The sequence below is a fragment of the Balaenoptera borealis genome (genome assembly GCF_965194805.1).
Source record: "Balaenoptera borealis genome assembly, chromosome: 16".
Taxonomy (NCBI): domain Eukaryota; kingdom Metazoa; phylum Chordata; class Mammalia; order Artiodactyla; family Balaenopteridae; genus Balaenoptera; species Balaenoptera borealis.
The window spans coordinates 72012582-72035011 of NC_138872.1; the positions used below are offsets into that span (position 1 = coordinate 72012582).

Sequence of the window (22430 nt, forward strand, 5' to 3'; positions counted from 1 at the left end):
GGCTTTGAAGCCTGTGCTTCGGAGGGATGTAGATCACACAGAGCAGAGGGGAGCAGCCCACTCTGAGCCAGAGCACGCGTGGAAGGGATGGGGCTTAAGATGTGCTCCAGGATAAAATGGTTCTGTGGCCAGGTAAGTTTGGGAAACTCGTTTAAACTGAGTGAAATCCACCCTCTCTATGGTCAGCCTTCTCTGAGGCTTTCAAATGCCAACAGGCATGTGGTACAGCCTTTCTCGGCCTGGTCTGACCACACAACCCTTGATTCTTAGGACACCAATTTCTATTTCACAAACATGCTATTCCAGAGAACTCTGTTTAGGTCAGGGGTTCTTTGCCTGGGGTCCATGGATGACACCTTGGACCAAGGGGGTCTGTGAACTTTGATGGCGAAACAAAAATTACATCTTTCATTTTCTCTCTGACATTTAGCATTTCCATCCAATTATGAATGGGGGCAATGGACCACATTAATATTAGCAAAACCTGTGACTTGGCCACCAATATAATCACAAATACTCTCTTGTCACGTTGTATTGTTGCAGGGCTCTCAAAATAGCATTTATGCTCATCACCGCTTCAGCGTTATGGCAATTATAAGACCCACTGCTGGACTTGCTACTTAATACATTAATAAAGAAGCATACGCTTTACCAAATCACAAATCTGTGTGTGTTTTTTTTAACATCTTTATTGGAGTATAATTGCTTTACAATGTTGTGTTAGTTTCTGCTGTATAACAAAGTAAATCAGCTATACGTACAAATCTGTTTTTAAAATATTTTGATTGCTGTATTTCAATCATTGGTTTCCTCTGTAATCCAATGTATTTTTTTAATAGAGACACTCAATTTATTTATTTTTTAAATGCATAGTTTTTTTTTTAATTTATTTATTTTATTATCTATTTTTATTTTTTTTGGCTGCGTTGGGTCTTCATTGCTGCGCTTGGGCTTTTCTCTAGTTGCGGAGAGCGGGGGCTACTCTTCGTTGTGGTGCGTGGGCTTCTCATTGCGGCAGCTTCTCTTGTTGAGGGGCACGGGCTCTAGGCACGTGGGCTTCAGTAGTTGTGGCACGTGTGCTCAGTAGTTGTGGCTCGTGGGCTCTAGAGTGCAGGCTCAGTAGTTGTGGCGCACGGGCTTAGCTGCTCAGCAGCACGTGGGATCTTCCCGGACCAGGGCTTGAACCCATGTCCCCTGCACTGGCAGGCGGATTCTTAACCACCACGCCACCAGGGAAGCCCAGTCCAATGTATTTTATTTCATTTATGTTTTTGGCCGCGCTGTGTGGCTAGCAGGATCTTAGTTCCCTGACCAGGGATCGAACCCGGGCCCACAGCAGTGAAAGCACCAAGTCCTAACCACTGGACCACCAAGGAATTACCAATCCGATGTATTTTAGAAACAGAATCCTGTGTGTTTTATTTTATACATTGAAAATATTAAATGTAGAGATCCAGACTGCCAAAGACTCCAAGGCGGGACTTCCCTGGTGGCGCAGTGGTTAAGAATCCGCCTGCCAATGCAGGGGACATGGATTCCCGCCCTGGTCCGGGAAGATCCCACATGCCGCAGAGCAACTAAGCCCGTGCGCCACAACTACTGAGCCTGTGCTCTAGAGCCCACGAGCCACAACTACTGAGCCTGCGTGCCACAACTACTGAAGCCCGTGCGCCTAGAGCCCGTGCTCCGCAACAAGAAAAGCCACTGCACTGAGAAGCCCATGCACCGCAATGAAGAGTAGCCCCTGCTCTCCGCAACTAGAGAAAGCCCACGCGCAGCAATGAAGACTCAATGCAACCAAAAATAAATAAACAAATAAATAAATGTATATATATAAAAAAAAGAGTCCAAGGCACGGAAAAGATCAAGGGCCCTGGTTCAGGAAATGCTGTTCAGGATTTGTGTGGCTGGGCTTCCCGGGCCCTGTCATGGATGACCACTATGGAGGGTAGTCTGGTGCACAGGCAGGCACTCTAGGGCCAGACAGACTTGGGTTTGAAACTCAATTCTGCTCCTTATTAACTGTGCACTGAATCTCCTAGAGCCTCAGTTTCCTCCTCGGGAAAACTGGGTAAACAAGACCTTCCCCTGAAGGGCTGCTGTGGGGGATTAGAGATAACACAGGGCAGCATCTAGCACACGGATGGAGGCTGCAGGGGGCTGCCTGCCTGGGGCCAGGGGGGCTTCTCTGCTCCCTCTCGTAGCTGGCAGGATGGCACTCTCTGTGCCATCTAAGCATTTCTTTCTCAGGCCAAAATGAAAAGCTACCCATGATGAAGGGGTAACCACAACTTTGGAGGGCTCATTTCACCTCCCATCTAAGTGGGAGTTGCCACCCTTCCCTGACCTTGCAGACAGACATCTGGTTCGTGGTGAGGGTGCCTGTCTTGTCGGAACAGATGACAGAGGTGCAGCCCAGCGTCTCCACGGAGGGCAAGCTCCTCACAATTGCGTTCTTCTTTGCCATCCGGCGGGTGCCCAGGGCCAGGCAGGTGGTGATGACTGCAGGAAGGCCTGTGGCGAGGAAGGAGAGGGGGTGAGGGAACGATACCGGGGGAGGGAGGGAGACCTAGTGGGGTAGGCTGAAGAGCGGCTCCCAAAGATATCGGGTCCCAATCCCTGGAACTCGTAAATGTTACCTTATTTGGATAAAGGATCTCTGCAGATGAGATTAGCAAATGGGAGGAAAAAGAGAGGTTGCCCTACCTTCTGGGATTGCAGCCACAGCCAGGGCCACGGCAATCTTAAAGTAGTAGACGGCACCACGGATCCAGGAGCCCCCATGGATGGGATCGTTGAAGTGGCCAATGTTGATGAGCCACACGGCCACGCAGATGAGGGAGATGACCTTGGAGAGCTGCTTCCCAAACTCATCCAGCTTCTGCTGCAGAGGGGTCCTGTCCTGCTCTGTGGCGGCCATTTGGTCACGGATCTTCCCAATCTCAGTGTTCACACCAGTAGAGGCCACGATGCCTATGGCCTTACCGGCTGCAATGTTGGTGCCCTTGGAGGGGGAAGAAGAGGCAGGGAGTCAGGTGACGTCCCTCGTGCCGCATCCCCCCAGCTGTGGGTCTCATCTCTTCCCACACCGCCATGTCTCGCCCAGACCAGGGCCCCCGGCTTGAGCGCGCGACAGTTGGCCCTGGAAGCCTCACCGAGAAAAGCATGTTCTTCTTATCCTGGTTGACAGCTCGGAGGTCGGGAACAGGGTCTGTGTGCTTGACGACAGAGACAGACTCGCCTGTGGAGAAGGGGCAGAGGGGTTTTCAGATGACATCATTTCCTTCTCCCATACTTCCCACCCCTAGCTCTCTGCTTGGCAGGACAGGGCCTGGTAAGGACCAAGCAACAATCCTGGAGGAAGTCTGGACTCTGGAGGAAGGCCCTGGAGGCAGATGGGAAACCCACTGCACTTAAGAGTGAAAAGACCTTGACCCCAGTCCCAGCCTGACCACTCACAAGCAGCATGGCTTTGGATCACTTAGCCTTGGTTTGCTCTTCTGTAAAATAGGGACAAGGATGTGTACACTTCAGAGCAAGGTCTTGGTGAAAGTCAAACAAGCTGACGTATGTGGAAGTGCGCCGTCAACTGGAGAGCACGTTCCTGGGAGGGAGAGGCCCCCACCCTTGGGACCTTGCCTCCTTCACCCGAATGGCAGGAGCTCAGGCAGTCACCCTGGGCCAGCCCACCCTGCCTCCTTGGACCATGGAGCACGCTCACTGGCTCTTCACCCTCTCTCTCCCAGGACAAAAGGAGAAGCAGCTGAGGTTTTAAGTGTATCTGAACCCTGCATCCTATCCCAGAATCTCTGCTTCCTCAGTTGGGGGCTTCTGAGGAGGCAGGATAGTTCTCTGGGGGAGCATGTCCGTATGTCCATGTGGAAGGGACGGGTTGATGGCCATCTGGAAATGGGGACAAACATCCCGCCATTTCCCATGACCCCTTGTGTTCCAGGCTTAGGCAGTGGGCAAAGCTGAGCAGGGCTGATGTCGCTGCCACTCCGGGGACAGGAGGGGGCCCTACTGCTGAGGGTCCCCTTTCATCCCTGTCTGTCCACTCAGCTCCTCCCTCATCAAATCCTCATCCCCCTCCCCCTTGATGCCTCCCCTGACCCTGGTCAGCAGACCTGTCAGGATGGACTGGTCGACCCGGAGCGTGGTGGACTTGATGGTGAGGATGCGGATATCTGCGGGGACTTTGTCCCCCACTGTGGAGAGACCAGAGGAGAGTGAAGTCAGTTGAGATGGGAGTTTTCTTTCTTCCTAAGAAAAACCCAGTCTTTCATGACCTCACCTCATCCTTCAGGTCTCAGGGAGGTCACCCGGGCTGTGCTCCTGTCACCCAAGCAAGCACCTCCCTCTAACACCCACTCCAATTGTTCCCCCCTGCTGAATGTTTTTCTCCCTACCAGGCTGTGAGCCTGGCAAGGGGAGGTCTGGGCACACAGTATGTGCTCAATAAATGTACCCTGAATGACAAAAAATCAGGGAAAATCAGGGACAATCCTGTCATCTAACGAGAAATGAAAACTGAGGCCGGGAGAGAGCAAAACAGAGAGGGAAACACAAGGGAGAAAGGAGAGGAGGGACAGGCAAGAAAAGAACTAGAGAAAATAGGGTAAGTCTCACAGACCTGCGTCCGTGGAGGAGAACAAAGTGGAAGAGCTGGAGAAGGCAGCAAGCAACAGGAGGAAAATATGGGAATTGAGAAAATCAATGTCAACCCAGACAAAAGGTGGAGTGAGAAGCAGGAGAGGGAAGTGTGAGAAGGATGGACGCAGGAGGAGAGGGAGGAGCAGCGGAGGCAGAGGGTGCAGGCCTGGCAGGTCCACATGGAGGGGATGGGACGCACATCAGAAGCCTGCCGGGCCCTGGTCTGAGTATCTGGGGAAGGCAGGAAGCCACGGTGAGTGAGCTGGGGAGACGGCAGGAGAGAAGGGGAGTCTGCAGGAAACAAGGCTCTGGGGGGGGTGGGGGGCAGGGGGGCACCATACACAGCAGAGAGCTGAGAAAACAGGGAGGGGTGAGGGCAAGGGATGCGCACAGAAGGAGGGGGTCCACACAGGAAACTTCCTGGGGAACACGGCAGATGCCCCACCAGACTTAGAGGCCTCCAAGGAAGCCAACTGCCTCCCAGCCTCATCCCGGCTGGCCCCAAGGATGGTCGTGGGGATGGGGTTTGACTGCTTTCCTTTCCCTGTCCCCAAGGTTCCTCCTCCGGTGCCAGAGGAAGCTGATGGAGGAGGGGGGAGGTCAGCAATGGAGTTGGGCGGGACACCCTGTCACCCAAACTGAAGCGATATTTATAGACATTCATGGCGCTGACTCCAAACTGTCACCGTGGCAGGGCGGCCCTGTGATGGGGCACCGGAGTCTTCAGCCCACCCGCCCTCCCTGTCACCAAGCTTCCCAGGGTGGGGACTTGGGTATCTGGTGGAGGGATGTAGGCCTAGAAAGACACATCTTCCTATGCCAGGGGCCGGGAGACATGGGAAGGCCTGCACAGGGCAAATATAAAAACCGCTGAAGGGGGCAGAATTCCAGTAATCTTAGCCTCCCGGCCCCCACCCCTCCCTGGTCAGGCATTAAGTGTCCCTCACCGGAGAGGCGGGGCCCTCCTTGAGCTCCCCTCCTCCCAGTCCCGTGCTCTCTGCTGGGGCCTGAGTTTCCTTACATGGTCGGGGGCTTGAGCCTCCGGCCCCCCTCCTCCCTTCTACCCTTGCTCCTTCCCCTTTGAGAAGCCTCAAGGGTACCGAGAGGTCAAGATTTAAAGCTGACCAAGCTTGGGGGTGGGTGGAAGGAGAGGGAAGCCAGGCCTCAGGAGGGGGGTGGAGACAGGGCCATTGGCAGGGACTGGGTTCCACCTGTTACTTGCAAGTGCTGGGTGAGAGGAGGGGGAGCAGGGGTCTGCCTGCAGCGTCAGGGACAGGACTGGCTGTTCCTGCTGAGACTCTGATGGAGAGGGGGTGCTGTGGCCACAGTGCCCTGGGGTGACCTCCTGAGGAGTCTGGGAAGGAGAAGCAGAGACTCCACCATCCTGGCTACCTCCTGGACACTGGGGATCAGGGCCCGACCAGCCCCCAACATGCACATCTTCTTGGCCTCGAACCCATCCTGGACCACTCGTCCCCATCACTCACCAACCACCTCCACGATGTCTCCAGGGACAATGTCCCGAGCCTTGATCCTTTGCACTGACTTGCGGTCAGCCCGGTAGACCTTCCCCATCTCCGGTTCATATTCCTTCAGAGCCTCAATGGCATTCTCTGCATTCCTTTCCTGGGGGGACAGGGTTGAGGAGAGGAGGGTGAGCAGAGGGAGGAAGGTCGTGGAATGACAGAGGACTGGTCAGGGAGGAGGGGGAGGTGTAGGGATGGAGGAGCAGGGGCCAGAGTCCTAGGGGAAATAGGGGCATCACAGAGAAGGAGGCAGGTTATGCAGTCCTGGCTCCTGGCCCAGGGGAGCAGACAAACCCCACATGACGGTTAAGGAAACCATCACCCACAGCTGAGAACAGGTAAGGGGGTTTGGGGGAGAGAAGGAAGGAGAATCAAAGAAAATCAGAAAGCAGGGGACAGGAAAAGCAGAGGGTGGTATAAGGTAAGAGAAAGAAGCACATCAAACTAGCATTTACTGAAATCCTCCTTTATGCCAGACACAGGGCTGGGCACTTTCAGACTCATCATCTTGTTAAATTTCACCACAACTCTGAGGGACAGGATTATGAGCCCCATTTTATGGATGAGGAAACTGAGACTCAGAGAGATGAAGGAACCTCCCCAGGGTTGTACAACCAGCAAGTGACAGTGGGAACACCAGTCTCCTGCCTCTTTCCAACATTCTGTCCCTTTTCTGAATTGGGCAAAAGGACCAGAGAACAAGGCAAGCCCAGGGTAAGTGATGGAGGAGAAGGAGACAGGGAGGGAGGCTGGCCTCATGTCCAGTGTCAGGATGTGAAGGAATGAGGCGGGGTCAAAGCTAACCTGCCAAACCCCCACGATGGCATTGGCAATGAGGATCAAGAGGATGACAAAGGGTTCAACAAAGGCGGTGATGGTCTCTTCGCCTTCCTCAAACCAGGCCAGCACCTGGGGAGCAAGGGAAGGGAGAATAACAGGTACTAAAGCCCCTCAAGTGAGTAAGGAGAGGAAATGGAGGTGAGAACATGTGCAGGAGCAAACGGGGCAGGGCATCACGGGGGCACTGCAGCCCCACATCCCTTTAAGGGTCTATGTGCTCCACAGCTCGAACTCACATAAGCGCGGCCACTACTGTTATTCAGCGGGTGCAGGCTGGCACAGACATGCGCAGCTAGGGGATTAACTGGGAATGCTTTCAGGTTTCCCTGACCAAGTTACTGGCTTGTAAACGAAGCTCAGGGGACACCCAGGCCAACTACCCCCGCAGCCACATCCATCCCCCGGGAGCCAAAACTCAGTAGGAAAAACCCTGTGGTCCTCGCAGGCGCCCGGCCCACCCACAGCCCACCCCCAACAGCCCAAGGCAGGGGATCTCCAATTTCATGAGGGAGCAGGAGTGGGGGATAGTGTTACGGGGCCTCCTGTGCACACCCCACCCCAGCTGTTGCCTCTGCCAGGCAACAGCCTCAGGCAAATGTCAAGGAGCAAATCTGAGAAGGGAGAAGTGAGGCCCTGCCAGCTAGCACTCAGGGGCCCAAGGGGCCTCCACTAAAGACACCAGGGGACAGGGAGACTTTTTTGCCTCCAGAGTCTTGTCTTCCAGGACCACTAAGATGTTAAGGAAGAAACTCCAAAACGCAGGCCGGCCTGCTGGGATGGTGGGTGCGGAGGGGAGCTCCAGGGCAGGAGAGGTAGCAGGGCCTTGAGACCCGGTGGGGGCAGCCCTGAGGCTGTGAGGGGGAAGGGGAGGGTCAGGCCAGGTAGGTGACGAGGGGGATCCTGGGAGTTCTAGCCCTGATGGGGGGAGTGGGGAGGTGAGGCCCAGAGACAGGCGAGGCTCTGGTTCTTTGGCGTCACCCTCGCACCAGCAGCTCTTTCCCGCCTCTACGAGGGGAGTCTCTGCCTCGACCAATCAGCGTCAGGAGGGCGGGGCAGGGGCGCCAGGGTGCCCCGGGATTGGTGGAGCAGTGCGTGCGCCCCCGGGGGCATGCTGGGAGCAGCGGTGGCCTGGGAACAGCAGCAGCGTCGGAGCCGGAGTCGCGGAGCCCAGCGCTCGGGGGGGTAACCCGAGCCCTCGGAGCTCCGGGGGCGGCTTAACTTCAGTGTTTTGGCTGAGAACACCCTTAAAGCTTAAAATAAAACCCGCCTGCGGGGTGTGGGGGAGGGCAGAGGAGTATACAAATCAGCGTCACCCCACCTCCCTCATTTCTGGTCTGTAGAAAAGGATGCTGAATGCTTGGTCTACAGGAGCCGATGATTTGGAGCTGCCCGCCAGCAGACTCTCCAGATCCCCCCAACCCACACTCCCAGCCTGCCCCCAGATGCCCTCCCACACTTACAAAGGAAATGCAGGCGGCCAGGAGAAGGATCCGCACCAGGAGGTCTTCAAACTGCTCTAGCACCAACTCCCACAGGGACTTCCCTGAGGGAAGAGGCAAGGGGAGGGGGCCCCCCGGGGTTAAGGTCTAACGGATGAATGGCTGGGACTCCAGGTGCAGGCAGGCCATTTGGTACTGAGAAAAGGGCTGAGAGGAGCTGGCCCGGAGTCCAGAAAGAGGCTCCTCAAAGTGGTGGGCACTTGTTCGAGGACTGGATGCCTCAAGGAGAAAGTGCCTGGAAACTTCTGCCCCCAGCCAGACTCTAACCTTTGGGGAGGAACAGTTGCCCCAGGAGTTGGAAGGAAAGGGCAGGGAGAAGGGAGTGGGGCACAGAGGGGAGGAGGTGTCATTTATGAGAGCTCAAGGCTTCCAGTAACTTACCTTCCTCTGTAGGGAGCTCTGCCCAGGGAAAAAGAAGAAAAGGACATATTCATTTGGCGTTCAGTCTAATGCTGCCCACACCCAGGACTTTGTGGCTAAGGTAAGAGAATCAGGCCACCAAAAGGGCAGCTGAGATTCACCAGGGTTATCCCATAAAACTTCCCAAAAATCAGGGTCTCAGGGACCCTGTTTTCTCAGTATCCTCCCCTCCCTTGCAGTCATTGGACCATGTCCTACCTCTTCCCTAAGATACCCTGGAGGGAGAGGCTCCAGTGTGTTTGAGCGTGAGTCTGTGTGTGTGTGTGTGTGTGTGTGTGTGTGTGTGTATGTGTGTCCATCAAGGGACACTTACCATTGTGGCCGTATTTCTCCAGATGCCTCTTAACTTGGTCCGGGGTAAGGCCTGTAGTTTCGCTCACCCCAAAATAGGCCAAACATTCTTCTGTGGTCTTGGAGTGTGCAGCCTCCATTGTGCTCCCTTCCTGGGGGCCAGGGGGCGGTGTGTTCCTCCTGGGGGGTTCTCACACGTCGGGGGCCTTCTTCAGTATGTCCACCTGCCTGTTTGTCTGGGTTTCTTCCTTTTTCTCTCCTGCCCCCCCAAGTTATTCTTCCCTCCACGAAGCTCTGACCCCCGTTCCACTTGCAGCAGCCAGCCACCTGCCCCAGCCCCCAGCTGGTCCTTATGAGGGAGTCGGGGGGGCCAGGCTCCCCCCTCCCCCAGATCAGGGATTGGCTGGCTGAGACTCTAGCAGGAGGGGTCAGAAGAGAGAGAGATTTCTGCTGACAGAGGGGGAACAGTGGGGCTGCAGCCTGAGATGTCACTCATGAGGGAAGCTAAGGTGGCCCCAGCCCCAGGGAAGGGGGGGCAGAGAGAGACTTCACTTTCTGTCTCCTGCTACTGAGCCCTCCCCCAATTGCCTCGACTTCTTCAGCCGCACTGAATTTCCTGTTCCAACCTCACCCCTTCCAGTTCTTCCCTTAAGCCCACTTCTCCTCTCAGGCCTTCACCGTTCCCTTTCCTTGTGTCCCCTTCCCGTCTCATCCCCCTGAACCTGCCTGTTTCTACTGCCCCAGTCTCCTCCTTTCTCACTTAGCTTGTTGAAAGGGCAGCAGAGATACTCCAACCCTCAGGGGATTGAAAAGGGGGAGAACATCCCTTGGGGGCGAGAGGAAGTGGCTCTAGAGGGACAAGGGGAAGTAGGGAGGGGAGAGGGTCAAGGGGACAGGGCAGAAGATGGTAACCCTACCCTAGGGAGGGGATGCCGCAGCCATCAACAAGGGATTTAGTGTCCAGGCCCTGGTGAGCAAAGCCAGGACTGCCTGTCTCTCCCCTAAACCCCCCCTCCCCATCGCTCTAACTCAGCCACTGGGAACAGAGCCTTCAGGGCCCCACATCCCTGACAGGGAATCCCCCCCACCAAGAAAATGGGATACCCAGGCAGCCGGGTAACCCAAGAGCCTACAGAATGTGCTGATGGCAGAGGGAGAGGGATCAATGTTTCAGAATGGGGGCAGGGGTCACCCCAAGTCATGGAATAAGGGTCACCTCATCCCACACCATGCTCTCTTTAACCCACGGGGTTTCCATAGCAGACCCCACGTGGCGTGTGGTTGCACTCCGCCCTGGCCCTGAAGTAGCTGTCCTCAAAGGGAGTGAGGATCGGAGCTGTGTGCTCAGGCACACCCTGTCGGCAGAGGGCTGAGGGAAGGGACATTAAGGGAAGGGGCTCGGGGAAGCTGGATAAAGCAGAGGCTCCAGACCAAAGGAATGGACGGCGGGCAGATTGATGGGGACAGGTCTAGGGGAAATAAGGACAGTCATAGCTGGGGGAATAGAGACAGGGCTGCCAGGGTCAGAGGGAAGTCTGAGGAGCAGTGGGGAAAAGGGACAGCAGGGAGCTGGCATGCGGCAGCCAGGTGGGTGGGGGCCCAGGGCTGGGTGCAAAGCCACAAGCTGTTGCTGAGCGGCTGGCCTCAGTATCAGCTTCCTCAGAGAAGCAGCTGCTCTGAACACCCCACCCCCATCCCTGCTCTGGGATAGGGGCGTCTCTTGGTTACTACCAGCTGCGGGAGGAACAGACAAGAGGGTAGCATGGGGTGTGGGCAGGGGAGGAAAGGAGGGCAGAGAGGAGAAAGGCTGAATGAGAGAATGGTGAGAGGTCAGTGAGGGGAAGCAGGCTTATGGCCTTGGCCTCAAGTCTTTCCTCCATCTAGGCCTCAGTTTCCTGAAATGAACAGTGAGGGGTATAGGCCCCTGAAAGGGTTCTCAAGGTCGCTTCGCCGTCTGGCACTCAAGTTCCTAAGCAGACAATGGCACAGGAGACAGGGGGGCAAAGGAAAGGGAAGCCCCACTTTTGGGGGGTGGGTAGGCCAGCAGGGGTGGATGGCACTGGAGGATTTAGCCCCCCATACCCATCCTTTCCTCTGCCTGGACCTGGGGGAGGGCGGCCTCTCGGGTGAGTTGAGGACACGGCGCTCCTTCCCTCTCCCTTTTCATGGGTCCAACAAACCCCTCCCTGAAGCAGAATCCTGCTGCGATGTGCGGGTGTGAGGGCTCAGACAACGGTGTGAGGTGTTGGAGGTCACATCCTCCACCTGGCCCAGCACCCACCTTCTTAGGACAGAGTCAGGCTCAGCATCTGCCAAGCCTTTTGGTGGTGGCTGGCTTCTCCCCGCCACCACCTAGAGGAGTGACAGGGGCACTGTCTTAAAGGAGCAGGAATGCCCAAACATGGAGAAGGGGGAGAAGACTGGACAGATCTCGGCTTCAAGGGACTGGAGAGCATGAGGCCGAGGAAAGGAGGCAGGCTTTACAGGGCACTGCTGCCAACAGGGCTCTGTAAGGTTATTCATTTCTGCCTCCCCCAGCTTCCTAGAGGGGAAACTGAAGCCAGAGAGGGAAAGCCACCAGCCAAGAGCTGTCAAAGGATCACCATCAGGAAGGCTGGGTGTGAACTGGGATGGAGGCGCGTGCTCTCTTGGAGCCCTCACCTAGGGTCTCCAGGCCCAGAGGTGGAAGGAGTTCATCCCCTCCTGGGCACTGAAGCTGAGAATGGGAGAGGCGTAGTTCTGAAGGACACAGAGATAGAGCCCGCTCGATCCCCGAACCAGTTCCGAACTTCAGCTGAACCATCCATAGACAAGCTTAGAAGGAAAGTGTCTTAGGCTCCTCCAGCCAAGACATACAAATCTTGGGGGTGCGGGCGGGGGCGGTGAGGAGGCCCTTGTGCCCTTCCCCCGCACATCTTCAGAAGGCAAGTCCCTGAGGGCTGGCAGGGTTTAGGGGGAGGGGGGAGCCTCGCAGCACCAGTTGCTGCTAGATTAGGAGAGGATCAGGTCCTGCTTACCCTGGGGCGCCACAGCCTTCGCTCGCCATCTCACTTTGAGAACACAGCATCCAGATCCCCAAACCATCCCCCTCCCTTTGCAAGGCCAATCCTATCCCCAGTCTCCTGGGGCCAAGGTTTGGGGTAGCCCCAGGGATTAGACAAAACCAGGAGAGACAGCAGGCTTCCCCCATCTAGCCCCCAGGCTGGGTGGCCTGTGAGCCCAGCTGTCTCCTGTCCATCTCCCAACAGGACGCAAGGCCCAGAATAGCAAGGTCATAAGCATGGTCATAGGGCCTCCTGGGGGTGGGGGCAGAGGCTGAGGGGCATGGAAGTGTAGACTCCACACTGCCCAGGAAGGAAAGCGAGGCAGAGTGGTAAGAGGCAGAGCTGGATGGAGGTGGGGAAGGGAGAGGGCCAACAAAACAGGTGGGATTCTTCAGAACCCGGCCCCTCCTTGTTGGCACCCACAGAGCTGGGAAGCCCAGGTGTGCCCTCGGTTGGAGGAGGGCACAGTCGCAATTCAGTCCAGAGAGGAGAGCCTGGGTTTAATGGTGGGGGGGGGGGTGGGCGCAGGGAGGAGGAGGAGATGTTGCAAACTCAAATGCTCACAGGCCTAGCTAGGCACATCATGCGAGTGAAGTGGGCTGGTGGGGATGGAGCAGATGTAGAAGGTGGGTACCACGTGAGGCTGGATCTTCTAATTTTCAAGAGAAACCAGTAATCTGAACTTTTATGTGAAATTCCAATGGAAACATTGTCCAGGCCAAGCAAATCATGTCAGCAGCTCCAACCTAGATGAAACTTCCCATTTTACAGGTGAGGATATTGAGGCCTGGAGAGGCTACACCTTGCCCAGGCCACACAGCAAATGAGAAGCAAAGGCAGGAGTGGAAGCCAGCACTCTTTATCATCTATCTGGCAGCTTCCCAGCTTGGCTCTGAGAAGGGGGGCAGTCAGCCTGCCCTTGGGTCCCTCTGGCTGCCACATTAAATCTCTCCCAACACAGCCACTGTGCCCCCAGCCCAGCCCCCCTACAATCTCTCTCGGCCTGCTTTCTCCCTAGGGTAGGAAGCCTTAACTGAAGAATTCAGAGCAGGAAGGCTCCTTGGAGGTCATCAATCCTGCCGTTCACTGTCCTGTCCCATTAAGAGAACTTGGCTGGAGACCCCGAGAAGCACCGTTTGGCTCTGCACTTACCGCTCAAGAAACAGGACAGCCCCCAGAGGAGTGATGGGCCGAAAGCACAGGTCTGGAGAGCAACAGGGACTCAACCTGACACAGCCCTCCCGTCTCTTAGCTCTGGAGCTCGCAACCCTGAGTGGGCTACCTTCCTGACCCACCGGTCCCAGTCCCCACCGCAAAAACTGGCCACAGCCATCACGATGGAACTGAGATAAACCCTTTTATTTATTTATGCTTCTCCATTTTGTTTAAAACAACAAGAACAACCACCTTAATATAACTGACAGCCCTTCCCCCTCACCCTTCCTTGGGCTGAGGAGTGGTTAATGGGGAAATGGCCCCCAGGGATGGGGCTGACCATAAGAGCCCCTTGGGGAGGTAATGGAGCCTGAATCCCCTGCCCAGGGGATGGGGCACCTGTAGTGTATGAACTGGGGAGTTAGCAGGGCTCTTGAACCTTTTTGTACCAACATATATGCCCTTAGCCGTCAAGGGTCAGGAAGCATGTGGGGAGGGGATTCCCACTGCTCCTCTATGTCCCTGCCCAGCCCCAATCTCACGAACTGAGGGCTGGGGAGCAAGAAGAGTGGAGAAAGGGTGGGGTAGGGTATCTCACACGAAGGAGTACTGGTTATTTATGGCTCTGGGATGGCCCCCTTCTTCTCCATCGCCCCCTAGTGGTAACTGCTGGAGCTGCACCATCAGGGTTACCCCGGGGGCCCCACCAGCTCCAGCGCCTCCCTGGGCCTCCGTGCCTGGTGCTACGGCCTCTTCCATTTCAACCACGGGGACCAGCTCAACCACGGGGACCAGCTCTTCCTGGACCCCTCCACTGCCCGCTTTCTCTTTCTCTTGCCTCTCTTTGGCTGCTGCGGCTGTTGCTGCCGCCACTTCTGGCGCCCCCGACGCCTCTTCTGCCCCAGGATGTGGGGGATCTGTCCATGAAGGGGGTTCAGGGGGCTGGGGTGGGTCATGGGAGGTGCTCGGTTCTGGATAGGAATGGTAAGAAGACAGACTGATTGTGGAGGGAGGCAAGCTCTTGTAGCAGCCTCCCCTTCACTCATCCCCCCAGGAGCCATGTGCTATCTCCCCCGTATCCCATCTCCTGAGCAACCCCCATCCATGGAAGATGGATCATGGGCGGCGGTGAGAGGAGGACCACACTTACACACAGTCACTCGCTCCGAAGGGCATGAGGGTGGAGGAGGCATCGGGGTAGCATCGATCTCCCTCGCACACCCCTGCATGGCTCCCGGCCTGCTCCCGGCCTGGGGGGGAGGGGTAACGTGGGGACAGATGGGACGTTGGGGTGGGGAAAAGGGAGAGATCAGACAGGGACATCAGACATCAAGGGAGGAGGGTGGGGGATCAGACCGAGCACCCCCAAGAAGGGCAGGCCCAAGGCAAGGTTGTGATGAAGGGCAAAGACAAGGCCAGGGAGGATGGATCTAGGAGACAGACAAACGATGGAACAGAGGGTCCGATGGAATGGGAATGTGCCAACCCAGCTCTCCACTTCCTCCCGGCTCCAGCACGGAGCCCCCTGCCTTCCTACATCCCCGTGTACTCCTCTCCCCGAGAAACCCAACACACAGGAAACTTCTCTAGCCCTCTCTCCCTGACAAAGCCTCTCCTCCTCAAGCCCCCCGCCCCGTCTTTCTGGCACACACACCTCCTCACTTCTTGGGTGCACGGGCACCTCCTCCCCTGCAGACCTGCTCTGCTCACCCTGCTGTCGCTGGGAGGACACGACATAGCTGACAAGGACAACGTCACTGGAGCCTCCAGACTCCAGAGGGATGGGGTGCATCCGGAAATGTTCGAGCATATCAAAAATGGACTGGAACCACAGGTGCTGAACCCGGCACTGACCTTCCTCATTCAGCGAGAGGCGCAGGTGCTGAGGGTGGGATGAGTGCGGTAAATAAAGCAGGAGCCCGAACCCCGCCAGTCACAGAACCCTTCTCCCCTGATGGCAGCGTTCCCCACTCTACCCGCAGGCCCACTGCCTACCACGGAGCCTTCTCCTCAGTCACTCACCTTGGCCTTGCCCTGGAAGTTGAAAGTGAGGACATATTCACCCCGTCTCGTTTCACTCTGACGTACCAGGAAAACGCCATGGGAGCCGGTACCTCCAGCCAGCACTAGCTGGGCAGCCTTGAGTCGAGAGAGCATCCCGTGGAACCAAGGATACCCTGAGAGGGGCTGATCCCCCTCACCTCCCTCTGGCTCTCCCTGGAACAGTAACGACCCTTCAGGAAAGAGAGAGGAAAGGAAACTGAGGTGTCAGGGAAGCCTCCCTCATCCTGGGAGATGAAAAGCCTTGCTTTCCCCTCATATGTCACTCCTCCTCCGTTCCCCCACCAGCCCCCCAGGTCAGATCCCTCAAGATCCCAAGACAAGAGTTTCTGGCAGGTGGTCAACCAGGCTTGGAGGCAGACACACACTCACACCTCTGGTACCTGTGGCTGTTTCCGGAGTGTCCAGGGGTGGGTAGGGGGCCGAGAGGGGATGAACTGTCCCTGCTGGGGGTCCCTCTTCAATGGGGATACGGGGGGGCAACTCTGGGGGAAGCAGTTCCATTGAGTCAAAATGGGAGGCGGCAATGGAGGCAGAACTGGGGGAGATGGATGCTGAGGGGCGGTCTGAGAGGCCCCCATATGCCCCTGGAAAAAAAAAAAAAGGAGGAGGGCAAAATTGAGAGCTCGAGAAGCTACTCTTTGGGAGGATTGGTCTGCTTGGGCCCACTTCCCCACCAGCCAGGTTACCCTGGGTACACTGGTGGTCAGCTGGCTGAAATGCTGAATCTTTCCTCAGGCACTGAGCCCTGATGGTTTTTATCAATGACTCCTAACTTATGCTTTACGCATTGCTAAAGGACTGCAGTTATTCCAACAAGGTCCTAGAATCCTAATGTGCCTACATCTCTTCTGAATCAACAGTTGAAATTACAGCTATAGTCGCAGAGGTGGGGATGGCGGTGGGTAGAATCCCTCAAATATTTTCACGTTAAAAAGGGGTCCTTTTTTTGCCTGCAGGACAAAACCCCCAACTCTGAGAGGCATCAAAGATTCTCCTTCTGTGAATCCCCCCAACCTAACCAACCTGATCTTCAGATTAACTTGTATTCTTGTGTCCTCCGCTTTAACCCAATTATCCCGTCTAATTCTTCCAGCTCTCCGGGGCTCTCCCCATCTCAGGTCTCTGCTCTCCTAGCTTCTCCAAGCCATGTTCTTTTCTCACCTCGCCTGTATAGAATTCCCTGTCTATCCCACCTCCCATGATTCTCCTCCTCCTCTGAGCTCCCGAGGCTTCTTGCTGGTGCCGCTCAGAAAACACTAAGCACAGGGTCTCCATTTGGGAGTCCTGCTTTTTAGAGGGAGTGATGTCTTGCCAACTCAGCTAGACTGTGAGCCCACGAGGCAGCTCTGAGCTCCTCATCCTGCCCCAGAGCCTAGCAGAGGGTCAAGGATGTACTAGGGCGCTCCTGAATGTCTGCTAAGCAGCAGGCATGAGCCTACAGGCACGTCGTACATAATCAGTGCTCAGAGGATGGGAATATGCGGAGTGCAGAGCGCCATGGCTCAGGCAACAAGTTGGCATAGCCGCTGTCTTTGTCAGTGACTCTCGGATGACCTCAGAAATGCCATTTCTCCTCTCTGCTCTTAGCTGCCTGAGAAACGAGGAGATTGGAATGGACGACCTGTAAGGTCCGTTCTGGCTCTTAACAGTCTTTAATTCATTTGTTTACTCATTGCATACAGCCTGTGTGCTAGGCACAGTGAAACTGAAGCTCAGAATGGAGGATCAGAAAAAAAGGGTGTAGTGGAGTCTAGAAAGGTGAGCTGGGGCCAGGTAGACACATCTTTGTGTGTTTATGTATGTGGATAGCATACACGTGTGTTTAAAAGTAGGGAGTCAAAAGGAAATCTAGTACCGTCAACATGCGCAGAGAGATGCAGAGTAAGAACAAAACAAAGATATGTACAGAGCGTTCTGGAAGCTCTGGAGAAGAGAACTGTTACCTCCAGCCAGAGTGGTGGCCAGCACAGGCTTACAGAAAAGGGGACAAGGCCGGGCATAGAAGGCTGGAGAGAAGCGGCCTGCAGCTCGTGTGGGGCTGTTGATGGTGATGGTTCTAAACTGTAAACTGTGGTCAGGCACGTTCGGGGACAAAAGTCAGACATCTGGTCGTGGCAGCCGAGGAGCAGGCATGGGGTGCACAGCAGAGCCTGGAGAGAGGGCCTGGGCCTGATGGCCGGGGTTCTTGCGTGGTGGGTCCCAAGGTTCACAGCTCTCTAAGGCTCCACCCTTACCCTGCGAAAGGCGGTCGCTGCTCTCGCTGGGCCCCAGCAGCAGCCCCTGGCTGGGCAGACTCTCCGAGTGATTCAGGCAGGGCAGCTCCAGGCTGTCTGTGTTCTCCCTTGTCAGGAATGAGGTTCCAGGGGCCAGGGGGAGGGTCATGGGGCGGGGACTGGTAGCAGGGCAGGGTCTGCAGAGACAGGGAAAATGGTGCTGGGAGGAAAGTCACCAGGGGAGAAGCAAAAGGCTGCTCAGCGCCCTCACCCCCTGGTCCCCTCAGTGACAGAAGACGGGCTCCTCACCCTGGGCTCAGGCATTCTTGGATGTCAGACACCCAGGCCTTCACGTGTAGAGCATCAGCTGTCTCCAGGATATACTCCGAGGGGCCTTCCACCTATGGGGACAAGAGGAGGCCCACAGGCCACTCCCAGGTCTCGAGGCCTTAATTCACCCCCAACAGGAACGGGAACGTCCTCCCTCTCGCCCCTCGTCCCAGAAAAGCTGCCGCCCCAGGGACACACCGTCAAGGTACCTGGCACATGTGCCCCTCCTTGCATCAGTATCCCTTGCTTCAATGTGCTAAGAGTGCTCCGAGTGGACAGGGGAGCCCAGGGCTCCTACCTTAACCACAAACGTGTTCTCCCGGTCAGGCATCTCCAGGGCTGTGGTTGTCCGCACATCGGTGATCGTAGAGCAGGGAATGCTAAGTCGAGGCCGAGACGCCTAAGTCAGGAGAGAGAACAAGATCCAGATTTTTGGTGCGCAGAGACCAGCTTTCCTTTCCCTCGAGATTCATCTTTCCTTCCACACCCCGAGGGAGTTAGACAAATAACACTACTTTCTCTGTCCTGCCCACGCTAGGAGCCCAGAGTCAGGAGCTAGCTTTAAAAATCCAAGTAAGCAAAGCCAGGTGTGTGAGCCACGTCCCCAGCACTCATTCCCTCGCTCCCAGTCACCCACCCTCCTCCTCTGGTCCTCACCTTGGGTGGTACAAAGAACTCCAGACGACTTCCTCCTCCTCCTTCTCCTTCACTTCGAAGCAGCAAGCGACACTTCTGCCACTGAGGTTGCCCTCCTCCCCCTGAGGTAGGCCCCGCTGCCCCTCCTCCCCGGCCCACTCCAGCTGGGTCAGGGGCTGCCTCTTCAGCCCCCATGAAACTCAGCAGCTCTTCCCTCTGCACCACGCCTCCTCCATCCTTCAAGGTCCCCCCTCCCCGACTGAGTCTCAGCCTCTCAAAACGGTGAGTCCATCTGTCCCCAGGGGATGTTCCATCGCTAACCAGTCCCCTACCAATGGTCCCAGCCCCGCCAGAGGAGTTGGAATTGCTGTTTCCACCTAACACTGGGGGGCCCGATGAGGTCTCTAGGGGCCCCGCTGGGGAGGGAGGGTCAACAGTCCCCCGCCACTGCAGGATGCCGCGGACTGAACCGCGGACCGAGCGACCCACTGAGCGGAGGGAGAAGCGTTTCTTTAGCTTCGGCTTCGAGGAGGTTGTAGAAGAGGAAGAGACTGAGGAAGGGAGGGGGCCGGCCAGGTCCTCAGATGATCGAGAAGGGCCCAGCACAGCCAGGGGCCCGCCCACCCTGCAGCTCTCAAGGGACAGGTCCTGTGGCGGGATCTCCACACCAGGACTCAGAGGAGCCAGGATGGGTGGCGAGAGGGAGCCGGAGGCCCGGGCCACCTCGGCTTCAAAGTGCTGCAGGAAGAGCTCAGCAAAACGGCGGGAGAAGGCAGCCTCGGCCCCAGGCCCTGCGTATTGGGGGTGGGAGGCCAGGTAGAGGCGAAAACGGCGGGCAAAATCCAGGGCAGCCGCCCGGGCGTGGGACTCGCAGAACTCCCGCCAACTCGGGGGAGGGGGTGGGGGCAAGGGGGGAGGGGAGGGCGAGGCCCCATCCTCCGGGGAAGGGGCACCATTCATGATGGCCCCCAGGAGGTGGAGAGGGGGAGCCTGTGGGGAGGGGCAGCAAAGAGGGAAGCGGCCAGAAGACACAGGGTGAGCGGCAGCAGCTGCAGAAGGAAGAGGCACATACATCGAGTCACTGCTGAGGTGGGACCGGGGCCAGAGCCCCACCCCGAGCCAGACGCCCTCCTCTGGTCTAGACTCCTCAAGAGAGCAACGGGGATGAACACCACGCTGCCACCCTTCCCTTCCCCAGATCCTCATGCCCCACCACCCCCAGGTCTAGCCTGCACCCACCCTGCTGCCTCCCCAGTCCACTCTCCCTGGCTTCAGCTCCAGGAGTGGTGGACGGCTGTGCAGCACCTTCCTCTAAAAGGGACTCTTTTCCACGTCACCTCCCTTCTCTAAAACCATCCTTCAATATTATTACGTGCCTCCCATGTGCCATTCTTACCTTTCCCTGTGAGAGGTTTTAACAACCTCTGTAATAGATGAGGAACCCGAAGCTCAGAAAAAGTTTCAGAACTCCAAGTCTACTGTTTTTCCCACCGCACAGTCCTGACTGCACCAGCCTCAGTCACCGCCCCTCACTGCCCCAGCTCTCAGGGGAACTAGGCCTGCAGAGCTTAGAGACCCTGCCTCATGCATCCCGAGGTCCATCTCTGAGAAGGGAGGCTGCTCGTTAAGGAGGATGGATGGATGACGGATTCAAACAACTGTCTTGAAAGCCGACCCCAGGGCCCAGCACCCAAGCACTGTGTCAAGGAGGCTTGGAATGCCCAGAGCCCACTTCTTTGGTGCCCCTCCAGGCGGGGGCCCAGAGGCAGCAGCACCAGGTGAGGACAGACTGTGGGCTGGGTCCAGGCAAGTCTCTGCTGGCCACAAAGTAAATAAAATATAACAGGGAGCTGGGGCCTTGGATTTTTCACCTCCCTCTTCTCTCACAGGGGAGCGTGCCCTAAAGGCTGGTTAGCCTGATGGTTAAGGCCATAGGTTCTGGAGTTAGGCTTAGGATGAAATTCCATCTCTGCCACCTATTAGCTGTGTGATCGTGAACAAATTACATGTCCTCTCCGAGCTTCAGTTTTCGTATCTATAAAACAGAGCTAATGATCCCTAACCCCTAAAATTGTTGGGAGAATTAAACAGAACATGTCCCTGCTTGACACAAAGTAAGCACACAATAAATGACTTGCCGTTATTACTATCTTTATGGGTTCCAATTTTCTCAAAGAGAAATCAGCGAAGGGAAGAGCCTTCCCAACGTCTTACAACTAGCAAGTGGCAGAGCTGGGCATGGAATTTACAACCCATGGCTCTTCTGTTAGTGTTCCTCCCCCATATTATATTGGAAGATGACTGGCACCAAGAATGGGGTGAAAGCAGTTCAGGCAAATCTCCCCAAACCCGAGACTCCTGCTCAGACCCGCGGTCAGCGCCCCCTCCCCTTTCTCCTTGACCTAGACCCTACACACTCAGATGGCTCCAACCGTAGGGACAATTCCAAACCAACGAGAAGACGCCAGGAGATGAAAGAGTCATGGAGCACGCGGGAACCGAGCCAAGAGGTGCAGACACAGCAGAGAGACCAATCTCCAAGCAGAGGCCACCTCAGCTCACGCCGGCCGACCCAACCCTCTGCACCACAGGCAGACCCAGCCCCCTTCAGGCCCGCTGACCCTGCGGTTCCTGAGCTGGTGACTCAGTTTCTCTTCTGCCAAGCAGGACTCAGGCACCTTTTCCCAGTGCACCTGCCTCTCGGCTCAGTTCTGATATTTCCCGAAGGGCGGGTGGTGGAGGGTGCAGGCTCCGCTCTGGCTCGGACCCCGCTCCGGACCCGGTGGTCAACCCACTCCGACCCGACCCTCCTCCCTGGACACCCTCTACCCGCCCATTCCCCGGGGCCGCAGCCTCCAGGGAAGCAGCCCGCTCTGCTGCACTCTCCGGGGCCGGGCGCCCCTCCTGCCTCTAGCCCCCCACGCCCGCCCCCACCCAAGGCTCCTCGCAGGCGCCGGGGCCGGGTCGCGGAGAGGGAAGAGGGACTTGAAGAGGGGGGTTCCGGTTCCGGTCCCACCTGCATCTCGGTCCCCGCGGTTAGCTCCGGCGGCGGCAGCAGCTCCCGCTCCCTGCCCCACCCCCCCCTCCGCGACTAGCTCCCAGCCCGGTTCTGCGCAGGCGCCGGGACCCCCTTTTTCCCGTCACCGAAGGAAGTGACCATAGAGAAGAACGAGGAGAAGGAAGGGCACGTTCACACTCAACTTCCGCCATCCTCCCACCCCGTGCCACCCTTCCAGAGCTGAGAAGGTGGGAGTCTCGGAGGGCTCAGTGACTTCTCCAGTTGCGCCTAAAAGGGACCGCAGAAGCAGCCATAGGAAGGGGTTGGGTCCCACCAGAGCGTCCTCCCAGAGGAAAGTCGGGACCGTAGGGCGCAGTCAACCATAGAGAAGGCACCTTAGGGGAATAGAATCCCGAGGCCCTGATGAAGGCTAGAGGAGCCACCGGTACCGGAAACCAGCGAGTTGAGAAGGCTTTTTGAAGGGCCTGCTGTAGCCTAGAGCGCCCAGCCGGGCTGCAGAGGGGTTCGAGGACACCGCCCCCAAAGAGCTGGGGGAGGGAAGATGCGGGTGACCTTGGTGAGGCCCTGCGAGGAGGCGGAGTCTGAACTTAACGACCTTGGCTTCTCTGAGGAAAGTACTGGAGGTTCTAGGAGGTTCCAGCTCTGAACTGGGAAATAAAGGTTGGGGGGGCAGGAATAATGAGGTCAGTTTTGGGCATGTCTGTGGGACGTCAGGAGGCAGGTGGACATACAGTCTGGAG

At 56.7% G+C, this 22430-nt stretch overlaps 2 protein-coding genes and 1 long non-coding RNA gene across 13 annotated transcripts in view; 1 reads left to right on the plus strand and 2 right to left on the minus strand.

Moving 5' to 3' along the window:
* ATP2A1 (ATPase sarcoplasmic/endoplasmic reticulum Ca2+ transporting 1) overlaps window positions 1-9565 on the minus strand; it is a 16464-nt gene extending 6899 nt beyond the window's left edge. For both annotated transcript variants that reach the window (XM_082359637.1, XM_082359638.1), the window contains exons 1-9: window positions 9252-9565; window positions 8900-8917; window positions 8480-8562; window positions 6984-7088; window positions 6141-6279; window positions 4128-4208; window positions 3156-3241; window positions 2707-3004; window positions 2348-2514 (exon numbers count right to left, since the gene is read on the minus strand). In XM_082359637.1, the coding sequence (XP_082215763.1) occupies window positions 2348-2514; window positions 2707-3004; window positions 3156-3241; window positions 4128-4208; window positions 6141-6279; window positions 6984-7088; window positions 8480-8562; window positions 8900-8917; window positions 9252-9369 (1095 nt within the window). In that variant the 5' untranslated portion in view covers window positions 9370-9565. The remainder of the gene's footprint in view (window positions 1-2347; window positions 2515-2706; window positions 3005-3155; window positions 3242-4127; window positions 4209-6140; window positions 6280-6983; window positions 7089-8479; window positions 8563-8899; window positions 8918-9251) is intronic.
* On the plus strand, window positions 8910-13638 carry LOC309613134. The gene is made up of 2 exons (XR_014235539.1): window positions 8910-8999; window positions 13292-13638. It is a non-coding gene; the product is annotated as an uncharacterized lncRNA (long non-coding RNA).
* On the minus strand, window positions 13614-21816 carry SH2B1 (SH2B adaptor protein 1). 10 transcript variants are annotated; one of them, XM_082359649.1, is made up of 10 exons: window positions 21688-21771; window positions 18693-19720; window positions 18334-18435; window positions 18015-18106; window positions 17727-17902; window positions 15873-16076; window positions 15451-15662; window positions 15139-15310; window positions 14579-14678; window positions 13614-14399 (listed from the first exon to the last, which is right to left on the minus strand). In XM_082359649.1, the coding sequence occupies exons 2-10, from the start codon at window positions 19629-19631 to the stop codon at window positions 14381-14383; spliced, it is 2016 nt and encodes a 671-aa protein (XP_082215775.1). In that variant the 5' UTR covers window positions 19632-19720; window positions 21688-21771; the 3' UTR covers window positions 13614-14380. The 10 variants fall into 10 exon arrangements, with proteins under 10 accessions (XP_082215775.1, XP_082215771.1, XP_082215773.1 ...); XM_082359645.1 differs by lacking the exon at window positions 14579-14678 and having other exon boundaries at window positions 15864-16076; window positions 21688-21816; XM_082359647.1 differs by lacking the exons at window positions 14579-14678; window positions 21688-21771 and adding an exon at window positions 21293-21641 and having other exon boundaries at window positions 15864-16076.
* Window positions 21817-22430: the final 614 nt, after the last annotated feature.

Bases quoted from the DNA above. Each gene is read 5' to 3' on its own strand.
- SH2B1 (XM_082359642.1), bottom strand. From the start codon at position 19,877: ATGAGGATCTGGGGAAGGGAAGGGTGGCAGCGTGGTGTTCATCCCCGT. The intron at 16,077-17,726 runs GTAAGGGTGGAG...TTTTTTTTCCAG, and splicing joins CAGCGACCGCCTTTCGCAGG to GGGCATATGGGGGCCTCTCA. The intron at 15,663-15,863 runs GTGTGAGTGTGT...TCTTTCCTGAAG, and splicing joins AACAGCCACAGGTACCAGAG to GGTCGTTACTGTTCCAGGGA.